Source organism: Triturus cristatus, chromosome 12 (assembly GCF_964204655.1).
Source record: "Triturus cristatus chromosome 12, aTriCri1.1, whole genome shotgun sequence".
Lineage (NCBI taxonomy): Eukaryota > Metazoa > Chordata > Amphibia > Caudata > Salamandridae > Triturus > Triturus cristatus.
The window spans coordinates 420,778,482-420,798,042 of NC_140595.1; the positions used below are offsets into that span (position 1 = coordinate 420,778,482).

Consider the following 19,561-nt stretch of genomic DNA (forward strand, 5'->3'; position numbering starts at 1 on the left):
CACAGTCAGTGGGGTTGAATTCAGGTGTGGTTTAGCTTTGATACTCCACCAATGCCTCTAATATTTGTTCTTTCATTAAAACACATTAGTTTATTTCTGTAGTTGTAACTTTTCATATGAGGATTTGTGATCCTCTTTTTTTTGGCCCACTCTTGACAGATCACACCAAAACTTTGAAGGAAATAGCTGGGGTGGATATCCTTCTTTTTGGAAAATTTCAGGAAGATTTGTCAAACGGCACTAAAGTTATTAGCACACAAAAATACATTTCCTATGGTAACTAGGTCCTAACTATAACTTCACAGTGGCCAGAACTACCTTGGAAGGTTACTGAGATATGATCTATTTCCTTTAAATACCCACTACAACCTGCAGATGTCAGTGCCCATCAGTATTGATGAGCCAGAGGGGCAGTGTCTGGTGTCTCTGTTTCTTCGCTTATTTTTCCCCTTTCTCAGTTCTACTGTCTCTCATAGTATTGGTTTCTGTCATAATTGATGGAGGCAACAGTATGCCCAGGTAAAGGATATGCCCAGACATGGGTCCTGTGCCCACTGTGCCACTGGAACCAAGCTACACCCGACAACTAGCCTCAATCATAGTGAAAATAGTCTTGAGTTGCTTGTGTTCCAGTTCAGGGAGGACCTAGCCTGGCAGTTTGGGCTGGATTCTTCCTATTGGAACAGGGTCATGACTGATTTGCATATGGCTGGGTCCAAAGTGAAGGGTCATGATGGGCAAAGAATGATCGGATGGAATGCTACCCCGAATGATTGGCAGTGGTTAGATTTGTTGCAAGCATTTCTCCCATCCCCTTTTGTGTGTGAGATGGAAGAGTGCAGTTTTCATGACAAACACAGAAGCAAGAAAGCAAACACATAATCTGATATTTGCTCTCTCATCTAAAGAAAGTGAGACCATTCTTCTTAGAAAGCGACTTAAGAACTACTGTTTAAATCCATGTACTTTTCTATCTAGATGGTGTTAACACTCTTCTCCATTGCATCCCATACAGCCTGATGGGCATCCTACATGCTGCAGCATGTCTCATTCAGGGCCTGAAGAAATAAGTTAACATCACCCCCATCCAGTTGGAACTCCACTGGCTCCTTTGGTTGGCAAACACCATTTTCAAAACCAGCTGCATCTATTATAAAACCAATAGTACCAGCAGCTTCGTTCCTCTGCCCAAACCTCCACAGACCCTTTCCCCACAAGTTGCATACCCAGCTGACAATCTCATCCTATCTGGTGACTCTTGGCATAGCTGCATCCAGGGCACCTCATACTGGAAGGAAATAAGTATATTTCACACTCCAATTATACTATTCCAACATCCAGTGCCCCCCTTGCGGAGTAATGGCATGCGTTGTTACAATGCAGTCATTGTAATGACCTTGTTGTAATTGCATGAGGCTAATAAGCATGTGTGGTAAGGTGTCATATTCAGTGCATAGGCTTGCAACCTTTTATTTTGAATGTACAGAAGAGCAAAAAACAAGGCAAGAGGTCTTCTTCTATTGTACACTCAGGATCTTAACAGCATCCCTGTACCCTCAGGACTTCCCCAACTCTTCTTAATTATAGTAAGGAGCTGAAGGTTAAGAACCATTTTTAAATTAACCCTGTTATCTTCATTTGAAAATGACCATGTCTCTTCTTGCTGCAGTTTTATTGCCTTTGCGGGTGTGTTAATCATAAGCTGAGTGAACTCAGAATGACCCATTTGATCACCCAATTCTTCTTTGTACTTTTGTTTTTAAAATAAGAGTTATACTGAATCTCAACTTGGCCTCAATGTAATTTGATACAACCTCCCTACAGGAATTAACACATTCAGAGGTATATTTAAAAGGGGATAGCGCCAGCAGAACGTCACTTTTAGTGACGTTTTGGTGGTGCTATGCCCTTCTCCATATTTACAAAGCAGCGTTAGGTCACTTTTTGTGTCTTAACGCCACTTTGTAAATACGGCCACTTTACATGCGTCACTTAGTGTGAAAGGGGCGTGCAATTGATGTTGTTGTGAGTGTTTCTCAGCAACACCCATTGCTTTTTGATGCTGTCCCAGATTTATAATGATGGGTAAATCTGAGACAGTGCCATGCAAGAGCAGGCATAAGAATGGCGAAATGACGAGAAATATATATTTCAAATCGTTTTTGCTTTTTCTATGTGTGATGCATTCTGCGGCACACCTAGAAGTAACAAATCGCCATTATGTATTGTTTATGTGCAGAACGGGATTCCTTCCTGCATATAAACAAACATTCCCTGCAACGCAGGCCCCCTTGCACTATGATGCAAGGATACCTGTGTTGGTGCTAGGCAGCTAATTTTAGCACCAGCACTAGGGAAAACACACAGGTGAACCGTATTGTTGTAAATACGGCACATCTCTGCGTTTTGGAAATGGCAGAGCACAGCACTGCCAAATTTGGCGCAGCTCCGCACTCTGACATTTCATTGTAAATATGCCCTTATTTCTTTAATTTTCCTGCAAGATTAGCACCATGTCTTACATCTCATTCTGAAACTCACTGACTTCCTAACAGAAGCACCAATGTTTTACTGCTTATCACACCTTGGGAATTGATCTTTTTTCCACAAAACTTACTTTTCAGTGTTCAAAGAAGCACACTTTTTGTAATAGGCAGAGTGCTTTTAGGATCTGTACCTGAAAAAACCTATCTTTTATATAGCCACACCAAAGATCTATCAGACATATTTTTTTGTTAGAACTTTGACTGTTATTTTTGCTTACACTATACACTTTGAAGTACACAGACAGCTTTTTGTCATCATGATTAGTCCAAGTACACTTGAGGTTATTAGATACTTTTAACACATGAGATTTCTGCTCAGTTTGAATTCAAAAGTTTGTAGGCAGACCTCTCCACCAGCTTCCAGTCAATGGCAGGATTAAGCCAGCATGAAAGGAGTGAGGATGATAACTATGTACTTAAGATGGGAAATAGGTGTAGAACTCTCTGCCACAGATGGTTTGGAGAGTCAAATGAAGTTTTTGTGAACACATAAGAACCATAACTCTGGTCAAAACTGGGTAGAACTTGTACTATGTTTATGGGGAATTGTGGGTTCTGTTCAAATCATTTTTGATAGTATGTTGTCAAATGGTGAATCTATCAGCATTTTAGTCCAGCAACATTTGTAAAGGAATGGCATGGTTTAAATACTACAATACAGGGTAGAAATATGAGGGTGCCCGACCAAAGTATTTTCTTGAAATGTTCTGGAAAATAGTGAATTTGTAAATATATTAGGTTAATAACATCGCTCACATTTTATAGGACTAAAGACTACATTAAAGAGAGGGATTCATTCATGAAAATGTTTGGGTCCGTTTACTGACAAATTGGGAATTTGTAGAAACATTAGACAGCAATATTCATTAAATCCTGGTAGAGGTTAAGTGCCACTTCACTTGTAGATATCAGTTCGTGTTCTCACCTCAAATTTTGGTGAATCTATGGTGAGAAATGCCACATTTTCAGAATGTTAGGCTACTGGCTTTTACATGCTGCATTACACAGTGTCAAAGGTTCTACCCAGTGCTTCATTTGAGTTGGTGGTTGCTAGTTGAGGCACCAGCACGTATTTTTGGGGACTAGCACTTATATTTCCATATTAAAAATGTACCAAGTGCACAAGAATGAAAAACACATGGATCCAAAAGACGGAGCAAGAAAGAGATGACAAACCCATCACAGGCAGAAAGAAGGATCTGGCAAGAATGGGAAAAGGGGACACAGAGTGTCTGGTGGTGGATTAAAGACTACTGGCATTGGCTATCATGTGCCACTCTGTAATAGAACCGGCTGCCACTTTTGAGCAGAGCTCCGGGCACCAGTATGCTTTCTTTCACAATTTAAGCACTGGTTCTACCAATCAAGGTTTGCATTGCAAATTACATTTACTATCTACACACTCCTGTCTTAACAGCTATAGCAGTCTCCAAGATGGCTCTGCTAAAACATCTCCCATTATTCTTCAGGTATGAGAGCATAGGTTTCTGTACGACTTTAGCCTGGGTTAGAAGCAATATGGTAGAGCCATGGAATCTACCAGCTGTATCCACAAGTGTGACAGTTTAGATTGTTGGTAGATTTTTGGTTTGGGATGAAATGAATATGGTAGTGCACAGATATCTGCAAGCACTGTTAGGTACTTTCTTATGGACATCTGCCACTGGAGGCAGTAGTAGGCTCCACTGTACCTGTCCAGACTTGACACCGTGTGTGACTTTGTTTTGAATCTGTTAATAACCATGTTGAAACATGGGATGGTAGAGTACAATATCACATTGTGTGCTGTAAGAAAACAATGGCGAAAAACAACAGGAATACACCCATTGACCAGGCTGAGGTCTGGGTAATGAAGTGTAAATAAACAACAATGTTTCAACCGGTATTATTTAGAAAGACAAATAATCAGGCATGTATAACACACTGCAGGAAAAAGAAAGAAGAGATACTCATAAATCATTGGAACGTGCCGAAGGCATCTTGTATTTTGATGAATACACACAATAAGTGGAACAAGAAAAACAAGGGTATTGGAAGATTAGGGAACAGTTCTATCAGCAGTGTATGTGATTAAGACAACGTAAGTAACCGGAAGGCACTTTGTGACACATGTGATCGCGACACAATGGTGAACGGTGCAGGTGACAACGTGAAAAAACAGAGGTGGTGCAAAATATTAACCTGGTGTTTATATACAAAGATAATGAATTTATGGTCCACAGGTAGTGAATTACAAGAGCTTGTACAGGTAAATGTTTTGTCTGGACCACAATAGGGGGTGCCGAAAGTTGTGCTGAGGTGTCGACGACGTTTCAATCCTAATAACTGAGGATCATTTTCAGGACCAGGTTACTAATTTGGAGGTGCTGTACAAGAAAAGGGTAAGGAAAATGAGTAACATGGGAAGGAACGGGAGAAAGGCGCAATGCGCAGAAAGACTGGAAGATATTCCGTGGAGAGGGAAGGGAGGAAAGCGCTGTGTAAAAGTAGAGGTTAAGGCAATACCTGGAGGAATGGAATGGAATGCGGAAGGGACGAGGAAAGCAAATCACCGTGGAGCGCTGTGCTTCCAACAGCTAGGGAGGAGTAAATCTTGAGGGAGTCTACAGGATAAAAACGCGTTAGGGGTCCGGCATGAGCAAGGGTGAATAGGCTGGAGTGAAGGAGTAGTGAGGCTCACCAAGGAAAATCCAAGGACGGAGTGCGTTGCAGGTCCGGATGTGGATCCTGTCCGTGGGGAAAGGAGCATTAGTGGGTAGGAGCTGAAAAACATAATTTTATTCAGAAGAGATGTTAAGGGAGTAACCAGCGCAATGGGAGCATGAGCGGGAAAGAAGGTACGCTAAACTTACTGGCGTGTCCATTGGCGGGCTGGTGGTCAAGGGGAACCACCCATGTGAAGAGGCTGGTCGTCAGACCATCAAAAATAGGCAATTAATTAAAAAAACGTTCGGGTGCTGGCTGGTCATCAAGCAGCACGGGGAGCAGGCGCTAAAAACTGAAAAGAAGGGCAGCTTTAGGTGGAAGTGGGGGACATGGAGCGACCACTGGCAGAATGGTCATGGAGGGGGGAAAGGACTTACTTAGTAGCACAGGACAAGGCGTGAGTCCTTGTGGCGAGTAGTCTGGGTAGGCAAGTGGATCCGCAGAGTGCCGTCACGTTGTGATCGGTCCTGGGCATCCGTGAGAGTGTCAGTTGGTGCGCAGAAGTTAAAGGAACAAGATGTGCACCCGTGAGGTAACAACGTCACTGGTGGGCAGGGGGAGGGACGAGGGGCGGGTACAGCGATTGGTATGCCGGATTCAGGTAACTGGTAAGGAAGAAATGGGCTCGGGCAGGTGGGGAAGGCTAGGGAGTTCGCAAGGAAGGGGAAGGAGGGAAAAAGGAGAACCAGGATGGGGGATCCAGGGTAGAGAAGGGTAAAAACACTGAAGAATTAAAGATATACATGGGGATCTGTCTGATTAGAACATGATCCGCGAAGTAAAAATGACAGCTGCCGATTGGCAGTAAAAATGACAGTTGCCGATTGGCTCCTTGAGTACATTGGAAAGAGTCATACATGACAGTAAGGTGGGTAAAGCATGTGTAAGTCTGAATCCAACTGGTGGGGCAAACATAGGTGGTATGTATATAATTGCTCAGTAAGAATTAGGGTAGGGTCTCATTCTTGTATGTTGCTATTTCATTTGACGAGGGTGTTTAACCCTTGAGTCACTGAGCTACATCTTGTAATCCATTTGCATTCGCTTCTGTTGAGATGCACTTGGAAGTTGCCTCCCCTAGGTGGCAGGGTAGGTTGGTCTATGACCTGCCAGGTCATATCATTTTCAGTGTGTTGTTTCTCTATAAAGTGTGAAACCAACGGGGCTGTCATAACCTTGCAATGAATGTGGCTTTTGTGTGAAATTATCTTCTGTTTGATCATTTGCTTCGGTTGGCCTATATAGACAAGTTGGCAGGGACAGCATATGCCATAGATTACATTTGATGATCGACATTTATTGAAGGTCTGTAGTTTGTGGTTAATGGTGTTAGTGGTGAACTCTTTCGTTTCAACAGTAAGGCAGCAAACGCTGCAGTTTTGTCATTTATAATGTCCGACAATTGGTTGGAGCCCCTACATGGTGGTAAGTGATACCTGAGGATTCGGTTTTGTGGGCCACGTGATGGCATGGACAAGATGGTTTGAAAGATTTTTGCCTCATTTGTAGGAGAATAAAGGTGGTTCCTGAAAGGGTTGGAGGGTACAAAGAATAGGCCAGTTCTTTATGAAAATCTTGCTAACCTGATTGCTGCAAGGGCTAAAGTGGTGACAAATGGAATGCGAGTGTTGGTACGTTTTTCCTTTGCGCTAAGGAGGTGCTTGCGATAGAAGTACCAAGCTCTCTTGCGGGCTCTGGATACCAAGTGTGATGGGTAGTCTCTCTAGACCAGTTTGTTTGAAAGGATAGCTGCCACTTGCAGTTCCTCCTGATTCCAAGAAATTGTCCGTAGGGAAGACCATCATGGAGCCCTTGGGGATGGTAGCTTGAGCAATGTAAGAGAGTGTTGCATTCCGTGGGTTTCCTATAAAGGACTGTTCAAATCTTTCCCGCTTCGGCATGAAGAGTGATGTCCATTAATGGAAGGTCATTGGGTCTGCAGTCAGTTTTAAACCTTAGATGTGGTTGGGACTGGCTGAGCCAAATCATAAAGGCGTCCAAGTTGTCAGTTGAGCCCTTCCATAGTAAGAGAATGTCAGCAATGTAGCATCGCCACAGCAGGATGTGATCCTGAAATGTGTTTATGGGGGTGAGGATGTGGGTTTTCTCTAGGTTGTGAACAAAGAGGATGGCAAAGTTCGGAGCGGAACAGGCGCCCATGGAGACACCCTTGATTTGGAGGTGGAAGGTATCCCAATACAGGAAGTAGTTGTTTTCCAGGGCAATTCGAAGGAGATCCATGATTAATTCTGTGGGAATTAGAGTGGGTTTTGGCCTTGTTTCCAGAAGATTATCAATGACTTGAAGGCCTTCATCATGGGGAATGTGGGTGTATAAGGACTCAATGTCCAGTCCTGCCATGAGTTCTGTATTAGTGTCAAATGGTTTGTCCTCAATGTTGTTGATGAGGTCCATACTGTCACGTATGAAGGTGTCTGTTAGTGATACAAAGTCTTTTATAGCAGCATCAATGTATTTTCCTAGGGTTTCGAGGATTGAACCACATCCAGAGACAATCGGTCGGCCAGGTGGGTTGGTGGGGTCCGTGTGAATTTTTGGTAGGACATAAATGACTGGTGTGCGGGGGTGTTGATTGTTCATGAACAAAAATTCCTTCTGTGAGATGATACACTGGGTTCTGGCATTGTTGGTCACTGGATTTTCTTTTTGATGTTCGGGAGCAGATTCTTAGTGAGTGGACGGTAGTGGCATACCATTGGATAATTGTCTCATGATTTCTTGGTCGTACTTGTCAGGGTCCGTAACTACGATGCCACCACCCTTATCGGCTAGGTTGATGATTAGGTTGCTGTTGCCTTTGAGATTAAGCAAAGCTTGTTTCTCTGACCATGGTAGGTTGTAGGGAATATATTCAAAATATTTTTTAGTGTCATGATTTTATGGACTATTATGTGCTAAAGGGAGAGGATTTCAGGGGCCATGTAGATGGAAGGGGGGTTGAAGGTAGAAGGTGGATGAAAGGGGCTTCTGGTCATCTTATTGTGTGAGGGTCTTTCAGAGAAGAAATGTAGTAGTCAAATGCGTCTAAAGAACTGGGAGTACATTTTCTTAGAGAGCAAAGAAGTTGCTTTGTCCAGTGGGGACAAAGGATAAACCTCTGCTCAAGACGGTGGTTTCCTCTGGAGAAAGAGTGTGTGTGGATCAATTGAATATGGGGATCAGTTGTGGGTCCAGGATCGGATGGGAGGTGCTTGTAATGGGAGTGGCAATGGCCATGGTATCATCACTGGCAGAGAGGTCATTTATTGTGGTGGGCCCCATTGGTAAAATTTCCTGCGCGTTTGTCATTCGCCGAAGTGTTGAGGTTGATAGTTGGTTCGGGCTCTGTTGCGTCCTCAACCCCATCCGCGGCAGTCCTCTAAAAAACGTGGCGGTAGAAGAGGTAGGGCTATATTTGGATTTCTGGAGGTAGAGCTGCCTTCTCTGGGGTCTGAGTCTTCTACGGAGGTGTTTGAAGAGTCAGAGAAGGTGATGGTCTGGTTGTTGTGGAATCTCCCCAATTACGGGTCCTGGGTGGGTTATATGGGGTGTTGTAGAACTTGTCTCGTAGGTAGGGATACGTCTTCTCTTTATCATAATTTTTTATGTCTTTTTGTATTTTGGTGATTTTTTTGTTGAGTTCAAAGCTATTGAAAGTGTCAATGGTGGTGTCCTGCTGAAGAGTTATCTTCTCAAGTCTGACACAAAGGATGCCATTCGTGTTGGTGGCAGCCAAGATGCTATCGGAGCAGGGATCAAGTCGAGTGCCGCAGACAGTCATTACTGTAGCGCAACAACCTGGTTGATCATCATGGATGGTAACTGTCGGTGCAGAGTGCAGGTATCACATTGCCGGTCATTGTGGACAGAGACTGTAGGTGCGGAAAGCATATCCCACTAGAGCTTTGCATTGGCGGCCATCACTGTTAGTTGATTCTCTGCACAAATAGGTCAACTTATGGTCACAGGGAGTCCAAACTTCAGGACGTTCATCTTTTATTGAGGAGTGCTTTTGAAGTGGAGGAGATATCAAAGACATGCCTTTGAAGTGAACAGATGACCTCCCTTCCAGCCCAAGCTCCAGACTCACTACAAGGGCTGTATACAGCATTTGTGTGTGGTCAGGACACAGCCTAGTCAGGTGTTAGGGAGGCTGTGCCAAGTTCCTCCCTTCGATCCTGCTAGAGATGTCCCATTGATGCACACCTAAGCTCACATTGTGTATAGCTGTCAAGGAGGACTACACAAAGCCCAACTGCCAATTACACACAGTCATATGATCAGAGACTGGCTATAGGCACCAAATGGCTAAAGCAAGAAAATGCCAACTCTCTAAAAGGTGGAATTTTCAGAATAGTAATTTAAAATTCGGCGTCACCATAAGTTAGGATTTTAAATTAGGATTCCAGAGATACCAAATTTGAATCAGTTACATCTTCCCATTTGGAAATTACACTTATAATATGTAATAAAGAAATCCCAATGTTATCCTATGGGAGGTATAGGCCTTGCAGTAATGAAAAACAAATGTAAGAGTTTATCACTACCAGAATATGTAAAACTTAAAAGTACATGTCCTGCCTTTTAAATACATTGCACCCGGCCCTCTGGGCTGTCCAGGGCCTACCATAAACTTGGCTTATATGAATGAAAAGAGAAGGTTTGGTCAGGAAAAAGGTTTATTTTGCAAGGTTGAAATGGCAGTGTCAACAGTACACACAGGCTCTGCAATGGCAGAGACATGGTTAGAGGTCTACTTAAGTGGGTGGCACAAGCAGTGCTGCAGCCCCACTAGTACCATTCCTTGCACTAGTGCTGGGCACTTTTAGTGCACTTGACTAGGGACTTATAAGTAAATTAAATATGCCAGTTGGGTATGGGCCAATATTATCATGTTTAGGAGAGAGACGACAAGCACTTAAACACTGGTTTTCAGTGGTAAAGTGCACAGAGACCTAATACCAGCAAAACAAGTTCAGAAAAGGGGAGGAGGAAGACAAAAAGTTACAGGAAAGACCACCCTAAAGTTGTCAGGTCTAGCAACAATAGTTTTATTATTATGGTGCATAATGACAGCCGTGGAGGATGTGATATCTGTAGCTCTACTGCCTTGTCTCGTGGGTCTCTTCTCAAATATTTGTGCCACTTTTGGGGGATTTTCTTTGTTTCTTTAATTGCAGTTATTGTGTAATTAAGCCTCAATTTCTTTGATTAAACTGTCAAACTCATTAAGAGTGCAATTTTCTGCATAATCTTTGTTCATCTTTTTAATTTTATTTTTGAAGCACCAGAAGGCCTGTCACTGTTTTCCATTTCTTCATAACTCCAATGAACCCATTTGGAGTTAAAAATATTATGACAAGCAAGGAGGATCATAGTGGAGCTACTTAGCACAGAGGCTTATGGGAGAGACCCACCTTCTCCTTCCCTATCCTCCTTTCCTCAAGGGGATATGGGGAATGTAGCAAAAAACAGTGTCCTGTGGAAAGTGTACTGCACAGCAGGGATCGTGGTGAAGTTATATAGTGCAGATGCTGCTGAGAGGGACCCGCCTCCTCTTTGCTCTTTCTTTATCTCTCATGTGGTTATGGGGGATGTAGTCCCCTTTGCAGAAACAGCAGTGTCCAGTGAAAATTAAATCATAATCATTTTCCACTCTCCAGAAAACGTTCAGGTGAAGACAAAAACAGTACTTTCAAACATGGCCTCTCAGCCCACTCACACCACACTGGATGCAAAAGTCACCAAGACTAGATTTGAGGGAGGCGGGGTTATAAGAATTTCCTGAGTATAAAAGACATAATCGTTAACACACTGGACATATTCCATCTCCTCATACACGCATGATAAAATGATGTGGGTCCTATAGATTTAAGGTAGGAATCAATAATGGCATCAAGAGAAATTTTGATCTCTACAAGATACATACTTACCCAATTTAAATACCAGTGCCAAATACATTACACTAAACAGGCTGTGACAGACGGTCTGAGATCTTTCCGAACTCTGCATCTGATGTCAGGAAGACAAGTGGCACAAAATCCATATGGTGTGTTTGTGTACGGTAAGTCAAGAAATCTGGTCAACAGTAAAAAAGGCTTTGGGTATCACCCATCTCTCTCACATTCTAGCTGGCACTCGTTATTATCAAGGGAAATGAGGCAAATAACCTATAAGGGGAAGTTAAAATTTGCATTAGCCTGCAACTGTCACCCAGTTGGTGAAGGCCCTGCGGAGGAGTAAAACCTACATCCTGAGCAGAGACAATGGTTTGCATGTAGGAAGGTGTTTTGTTCCTCTGACAAGAAGACCATTTGAGCATTACCCCGGAACCGAATTTACTTCAAAAGGGACTACCCTCTCAAAAGCAGATGTCAGATTAAACCTGCACAGGTCCCTATTTTGTCTTACCAGTCAGGCTGAAATCAAATCCAGTAGAAGGAAAGCTGCCACCAGAACTAGTCTCTGGTGACCAAGGACGTGGTGAAACCTAGAAACCCTAGTCACACATCTGAGTGGGCACACAGCCTCTGCACATGCAGAGATTGGTTTCTCCATCTTGAATTTAGTGAGAGAGAACCACTGTGGGATTGTCTGCAGTAGGGCACACATGAACCCCTGCAAAAGTGTATAATGTTATCCCTGGTAACTTTACCCTATTCGTTAGGCAGGGGCCAGGAGTCACCCCTCCCCAGGACTAGCTTGAGGCATAAATGTGGTAACCCAAGACATCTTCTTCAGAACACTAGTCAACCTGACCTGGACCTTGCTGCTGGACACTGTTTTGATACCCAAGTGCTGTCCCTGAAGTCCTGGGACCCTTGACTGTGCCTTAACATCCCTGGAAAATGATGTTAATTTGGGGCTTTGAAGACTTCTGGAAAAACAAGACAATCCTGCCAAGCCGATCTGCCCAAGACGCAATGCTGATGAGCTGAAAAACCAGGTTTCTTCGGCTTGCGCTTTTCTGCAGCAGCAAATCCTATTCAGCAGCCCCTCACTGAGAAGGTATCTGCTTCAAGGAGACCTCTTCAGAAGCAGCCTGCAGCCTTGACCCACTGGTGGATTTAACCTTTTGGTAAAAGAGACGGAATCCAAAGGTAAAAATCTTGACTGTACGAAGGTGCCAAAAGTATCTGACCGGTGAGAGGACTTCCCTGGTTGTGAAATATGAATCTTGCCACTTGGAGCTTTATCTGGAACCTCGTCCAATGCATTTCCAATGTTGTAGAGCTCTCCTTCCCTATAACCTGCTGCACTGACCCTCTGAAGGATGAAATGTTTGACGACTCAGGAAAAGGGCAATAAGAAGATTAATGGATGCAATTCAGTGCTTAATTTGTGCAGGTGGTTTGTAGGGGTTGGGCTCTGGACCTCATTTTTGGGGGACAGGGAATCTCTGCTCATAAAAATGTACCCCAAAATAAGAGAGAGAAGCAGAAAACAGAAGGATGAATAGAAAGGTATCAAAATAGTAATAAAAGTAGAAAGCAGACGTGAAAAATAATCCACAACAGCAAGACAATGAGACAGGATCTGTAGGGAAGTAGGAGAAAGATGCATGTAGTTCCTGCTTTTTTTGTTTGCAAATTAAACACTGCTGTAATTAAATCTTTCACAGAGAGTGGAAATGCAATGTGGTAATACTGGGATGCCTTGTGGACCATGTTGTTCAGTGACAATAGGATGAAGAAAGTCTGCTGGCATGTCTATGCAGACTGACAGAAGAGGAAGTGAGGTGAATCAGGGGCAACAGGAGGTCAGCAGACAGAGGAAAGAGGGAATAGGTGACAGAGTGTGGTAATGAGCTCAGTGTAGGCTGGGGAGTTAGATCCTGTGATGATACATTATTGCCATGAGTTCAGTGCAGAACAATTGGAGAGTAAATGAGCCCATGTTGAGTCTACACAATGTCATAAAGACACAAGGTAAAATGTTTAGGGCCATCACAGCATTCATGCAGACTTTGTGCAGAGAGAACTAAGAGAATACGCAGACAAGGGGAAAGGGGATGAGCTCATGTACAGCTGGCAGGAGATCCAGGTAGATTGAAGAAAAATTGATGAAGCAATGTAGGTTTGCCATAAGGTCTGTGCGGGCCAAGCGGGGAGGAAAAGTAGGGATCTCCCACCATGAAAAGTGTGGTTTAAAACTACCATAGAAAGCAGTACCCATCTTCAAATTGTCAATAATTACTATAACACAACGACCCCTCTTGATTGGTCAGATCATCATCTGATAGACTTTTCGGTCCAGAGTCAACAAACATTAGGAGGTTCCAAAACTAGATCCATAAGAACATTTAGGCAATGGCATAAAATTACTCCTCAATCCTTTCAGGATTCCTTCATTCCCCCACTTTACGATAAATCTGACAGCTTAGAGGAACAATTAGTATCCTTGAATACTTACATTATGGCAGTCATAAATGATCTAGCCCCTTCTAAATCTCAATTAAACCCTAACAAACGGGTACAGACTCCATGGTACTCATCCTCTCTGAAAACAGAGAAATGTCAATGTAGAAAGTTGGAACGTACCTGGCGCCTCTCACATAATCAAGCTGATAAAGTTCTATTCAGAAAAGCATTGAAGGCCTATCACAAAAATCTAAAGCTTGCTCGAAAACTATATATTACTACTCAGATTGATAATGCTGAAAACTCCTCCCGCATGCTTTACCAAATACTAAATACATTCACCAACCCATTGCATGCAATACTGAGGTAGCCCCCACACAACTTCTATGTGATAACATTGCAAATTATCTAGTTCAGAAGATAGAAAAAATCTACCAAAAAATTACTTCAACTTCCGCCCCCTGTTCTAGTCCGCTTATAAATTCAATCCCCACCAAAATTCCACTACAAATACTAGACTCCTTCCCTATATGCACCAATCAGGAAGTTGACGCTCTTCTAAAAAGTACTAAATCAGGCTCACCCTCAGATCTTATGCCAGCTAAAATTGCTGCCACTTTGTCAACCTCTCTTGCAAACTCTATTTGCGCTATCCTCAATAAATCCCTGGATGAAGGTGTCCTCACAACCGAGTGGAAAGCCGCTCAGGTTGTTCCCATAAAAAAAAATTGCAAGTTGTCACCAGAGGAAATTACCAACTATCGACCTATTTCTTTGCTCCCCCTCTACAGCAAACTTCTCGAAAAACATGTTAATAAACACCTCTCTGAATTTATAGAAGATACCAAATGCCTAGATGTATCACAGTCTGGATTCCACCCAAAACATAGCACCGAAACAACGTTGGTGGAGGTCATAGACAATATTCGAATGGCAGCAGACAAAGGTCAAGCAGTGATGTTGGTCCTGCTTGACCTGTCGGCTGCCTTCGACACCATATCCCATCAGGTTCTTATTACCCGCCTCAAGGAGATAGGTGTTGGGGGTAAAGCGCTGAGTTGGTTAATCGACTTCCTTACAAACAGGACCCAAACAGTTACTCTTGGTTCCTATCGTTCTCAAACCACCTACATCAACAAGGGCGTTCCACAGGGCTCTTGTTTGAGCCCCACATTATTCAACATCTATGTGACCCCCTTGGCAGAACACCTCAGAAGGCTTGGATTCCTCCCCATATCCTATGCAGATGACACGCAACTTTTGCTGTCATTTGATAAATCAAATCCACATACTCAAGTTACCTTCTCAGAGGGAATGAAGGGTATTGCACACTGGATGAGGGAGAATTTCCTTCAATTAAATACTGATAAATCGGAAATAATGCTGTTTGGAGAGGCCAAACTAATATGGTCCCCTAGTTGGTGGCCAGAGGAGCTAGGCTCTGCTCCATCCCCCAAAGATATAGTAAAAGATCTAGGAGTGCGTATTGATCAGGATCTAACTCTGGAAGATCATGTAAACACAACAGCCAGTACCTGCTTTCACACTCTTCGCATTTTGAGAAGGGTTTGTCCCTTTCTTCCTCTAACCACTCGTAAAACTATTGTTCAATCGTTGATTATCAGTAGATTGGATTACTGCAATGCTCTATTGATTGCAGCCAAAGAAAAATCCTTGAATAAACTGCAGGTTGTTCAGAACGCTGCAGCCCGTTTGGTCAACAATGCACTTCCCAGGACCCCTTCAGCTCCTCTGCTCCATGACCTTCACTGGCTCCCTATTAGAAAGAGAATCAGGTTTAAAATCTGTTGTATGGTCTTTAAATCTTTACACAATTTAGGTCCTGGCTACCTGACTCATAAATTAGTCAGATATTCTCCTACCAGAATGTTAAGATCAAGCCATCTCGCATATTTATCTACTCCCCGTATCAAACTGGCGCGGATGGGAGGGAAGTCATTCTCTCACCTTGCCCCACGATACTGGAATCTCCTCCCGCTACAACTACGTCAGTGCACCAACTTTCTAGTCTTCAGGAAACTGCTGAAAACAGAGCTTTTTTAAGCTCACTTGCTTGGTGGTCAATGGCTGTCTCAGCGCAGAGATACCCCGTATGGGGTGATTCAGGCGCTATATAAAACCCATAAATAAATAAAATAAATAAATAAATAATGATGATGTATGTATGGGGATTCCAGCCTATTAAAACACCACTGCACACTGCTTCTATGCAGCCAGGTATTTCTTTAAGAGGACACTGAAGTATGGATGATTGAAAAATATATGAACAAACATATGAAAAAATGTACCATCATATCCAATACACAAGAACACCAAATGGGAACACAGCTGAAGATGGAGAAAGCAGGTGCGACTGGGACATAAAAATAGGTTCAGTCCATAAAATGCATCTCAAAGCAGACATGTGACTTCCATGCAAAAAGAGTCAATTTTCTCCCAGGCAAGAACAGCACCTATGGTAGGTAAGAATGGTGTGCTGGTTTGGTATCTGTTAAAAGCAGAGAAATGTCTGTTTTCTAAAAGTGAATTTCTAAAATAGTAATGCTAAATCTGACTTCACCACTAAAGAGGATTTATCATTACCATTCCAAAGATATGACACATGAAAAAGCTACTCCTTTCTGATCAAGAATTACAGCTTGAAGCGATTTTAAGGAACTCCCAATGCTAGCCTATGAGAGGAGAAGGGCTCACAGCAGTGAAAAATCTAATTTAGCTGTTTGTCACTACTAATACAGGTAAACCCTAAAAAGTACATGTCCTAACTTTTTTTACATACCACCCTACTCTCTGAGTTACCAAGGGTTTCCTTAGGGGTGATGTATATGTAATAAAAGGGGAATTTAAGGGTTGGCAAGTAGTTTTAAATGCCAAGTCGAAGTGGCAGTAAACTGCACACACAGAACCTGCAATGGCAGGCCACTTATGTGGGTGGCACAATCAGTGTTGCAGGCTCACTAGTAGCATTTAATTTACAGACCATAGGCACATGTAGTTCTTTTTACTAGGACTTATAAGTAAATTAAATATGTCAATTGGGTATGAGCTAATGTTACCATGGTTACGGGAGAGAGAACAAGCAATTTAGCACTGGTTAGCAGTGGAAAAGTGTGCAGAGTCCTAACGCCAGCAGAAACGAGTACAGAACAATAGAGGGAGTCTGACAAATCATTGGGGGAGGACCACAGTAAGGCTGTCAGGTCCAACACATGTAGGGCCGGACTGGTAACAGCAACCAGCCCTGGCAGATTGTTGCTCAACTGGCTCTGGGAGCAGGTGGGGGGTACTAGTAAGAAGCACCACCGCTCCCGCTTTTGTTACAGGGGGCCGATATTGCAGCAATGCAGCAAAACCAGCCCCCAGTGACAAAACCGGCCCCCACCCCTCCAGCCCACAGGGGAAACACTTTTATCCACCTGCACAGTGCATCCCTTACTGTGAAAATTGATCAGAAGATGATGTGAACAACTATTTCATCTGCTTTATCATACTTTGCTCACGGCAGAAATTAGGAATACTAAACCACATAGGTTACTAGTGTGGCTGTTTAAGTAAGTGCAATTCTTAGTCAGTCATTAAAGGATTTGTATATGTACACATAGCAGTCTCTTTGATCTGAATTTGTGTATGAGCATACATCAGATTGAATTTATTCTACTTAGCCAACATTCTAAGGATGCATATTTGCTCTTTTTTTCAGGTGATGGTTTTTATTCATGGAGGTGGTTTAGTTATGGGAGGGGCTTCGATGTATGATGGCTCACCTATATCCGCCTATGAAAACGTGGTTGTAGTATCAATTCAGTATCGACTCGGCACCCTTGGATATTTCAGGTGAGATGTGGTTTTAAAATCCCATAACAAATCATTAGTTTGGCATTCAGTTTCAGTATCAGTTTGAAAACCTTTATTCCATTTGTTTTTATAATTATGAAAGTTGCATTTACAAAATACATCATACATAAAACAATAAAATAATGTTCCAAGAAGTATGAAAAAATGCATACACAATGTACAGTTTTAAAGTGTCTAATACATGTAATAGATAACAGCTGCAGAAAAGACAACATAACCCACCAACAACCAGTAATTCTAATATCAAAAGCATCTAAGGGTCCATCTGAATAAACAGACATAGAACATTAAAGCACACACCTGAGAGACAGTTATCCTTCCATAGATTTACGTGCTCTAACTTCTGCCTACAAAAAGGAACTTACCCTAAAAAACACCTCACTGTTATCTAGAAGTTGAAAATAAAGCAATAAAATTCTACGTTGCCTGAACACTAAATGACTCAAAAAAGGTTTTAAAAATAAATCAAAATATATCCAAAATCATTGAAAAATAACCTAAAATGTAGTAAGGAATGGAGAGATGCATTCTCACACGGGCAAACCCATGGGCTGCTTCTAAACATTGCAGGCCCAAACAGAGAGCTTAAGGCCTGATTACAAGTCTGGCAAATGGAAGACCACCAGACTCATGGTGGCGCAGCAGTGGCGGTCCACCGTATTATGACTTCTAAAGTCATTGTGGTGGTGGACCGTCGGCTGCGGCAAGGAGTGGCGCAAGAGCACCACAACGCAATATGCTGAGTGGGGACTGCCGCAGTCCTGCTCAGCATATTACCAATTCCTGGACCACCAGCCTTTTAACGCCAGAACCCCGCCATGAAAAGGCTGGTGATGCAGTAACAAAGGGGGCCCTACAGTGTCCCCTATGAACACCCCGCCGTGGGAATACATTCAGGAGGGCACAACGTGTGCCCCCATTGCCTGTACCCCCACAAAGTTCCAGCACTGCATGGACGCCCATGTCCATGCCATGCTGGGACTTTTTTGCTGTTCCCATTGCGGTGCCTATTTTCCAGGCACTGCCTGGGAATAGCAAAGGACCGGCCACTGTATTACGAGTTACACATTTTTAACTCGTAATACGGTCGGCAACGCTTGCGTGGCTTTGGCGCACCGGAGGCAGCATTGCACCATCACAGCTGTTCCAAAGTAATAGTCAAGCATTTTCCATCAAGTTAAAGGGAGATCTAAATACAAAATGGTAGCAAGTTTAGCATTCAAATTTTTGCTCTGTTTATTACATGGCAAATATTGCTATGTAATGTTGTTTTGTGGTGCTTCATGCCATGCATATCATGCAATACATTTTTGTTAGGTCTTAGCATGCCTTCAGATTTAAATTTAGGTGGCTGTGTAGCAGATATTGATATCATGCAAAAAGGGGGACCTCCTCTTTAGGTAAGGGAGAAAGGGGGAAAACCAAAACATTCAATAAAGAGCTCCGTCGCGACCTATATTTCTTTCATCAAAATGAAGTTAATTTCAGTATGGGATAAACAACAATATAGTCATACCAGAATTTGTTTTAGAATTAAATAGATTTTAACATGGTTAGCGTCTTTTTTAACATTGAAAGGACATGTATCAAAATGGCATTAATTTGTCTCATGTTTTATATAAAATCAAATACACATTTTTTATATATATATATAAACATCAATATATACAAAACTACTACATAAAACTCTAGAAATTGTAAGGTGCACTGTTGAACTTATAACCCCAAATGTAGACAATTGAACATACAAACAAATATTCATACATACTCAAACAAAAGTCATCCTGACTCAAACAGCATTCACGCAAGCATATATATCTCGGTAAAGGGGAGACATAGAGTTGCAGGGTCTCCACGACCATGTGAGATAGATATGTTCAGCAAGATCTGAACAACCAAGGTCGACGCGCGATTCGGTGGCAAATAAAAGGTAGTTAGACCACATTCCTCAGGACCTTTCCAGATACCACAAGATCACAAAACAGCCAGGGGATACCTAAAAGGTATAAACAGCGTGTATTATAAGCCCAATAAAAGGATCATTTAGAGAGACAATAGTTTTGTATATATTGT

General features: G+C 42.6%; 1 protein-coding gene across 1 annotated transcript in view; it reads left to right on the top strand.

Annotated features, from left to right (window-relative positions):
• Positions 1 to 19,561, top strand: part of LOC146776045 (fatty acyl-CoA hydrolase precursor, medium chain-like) — a 449,703-nt gene that overhangs the window by 72,900 nt on the left and 357,242 nt on the right. Inside the window, exon 5 of the mRNA XM_085639114.1 lies at positions 17,334 to 17,467. Within this exon, the coding sequence (XP_085495240.1) occupies positions 17,334 to 17,467 (134 nt within the window). The remainder of the gene's footprint in view (positions 1 to 17,333; positions 17,468 to 19,561) is intronic.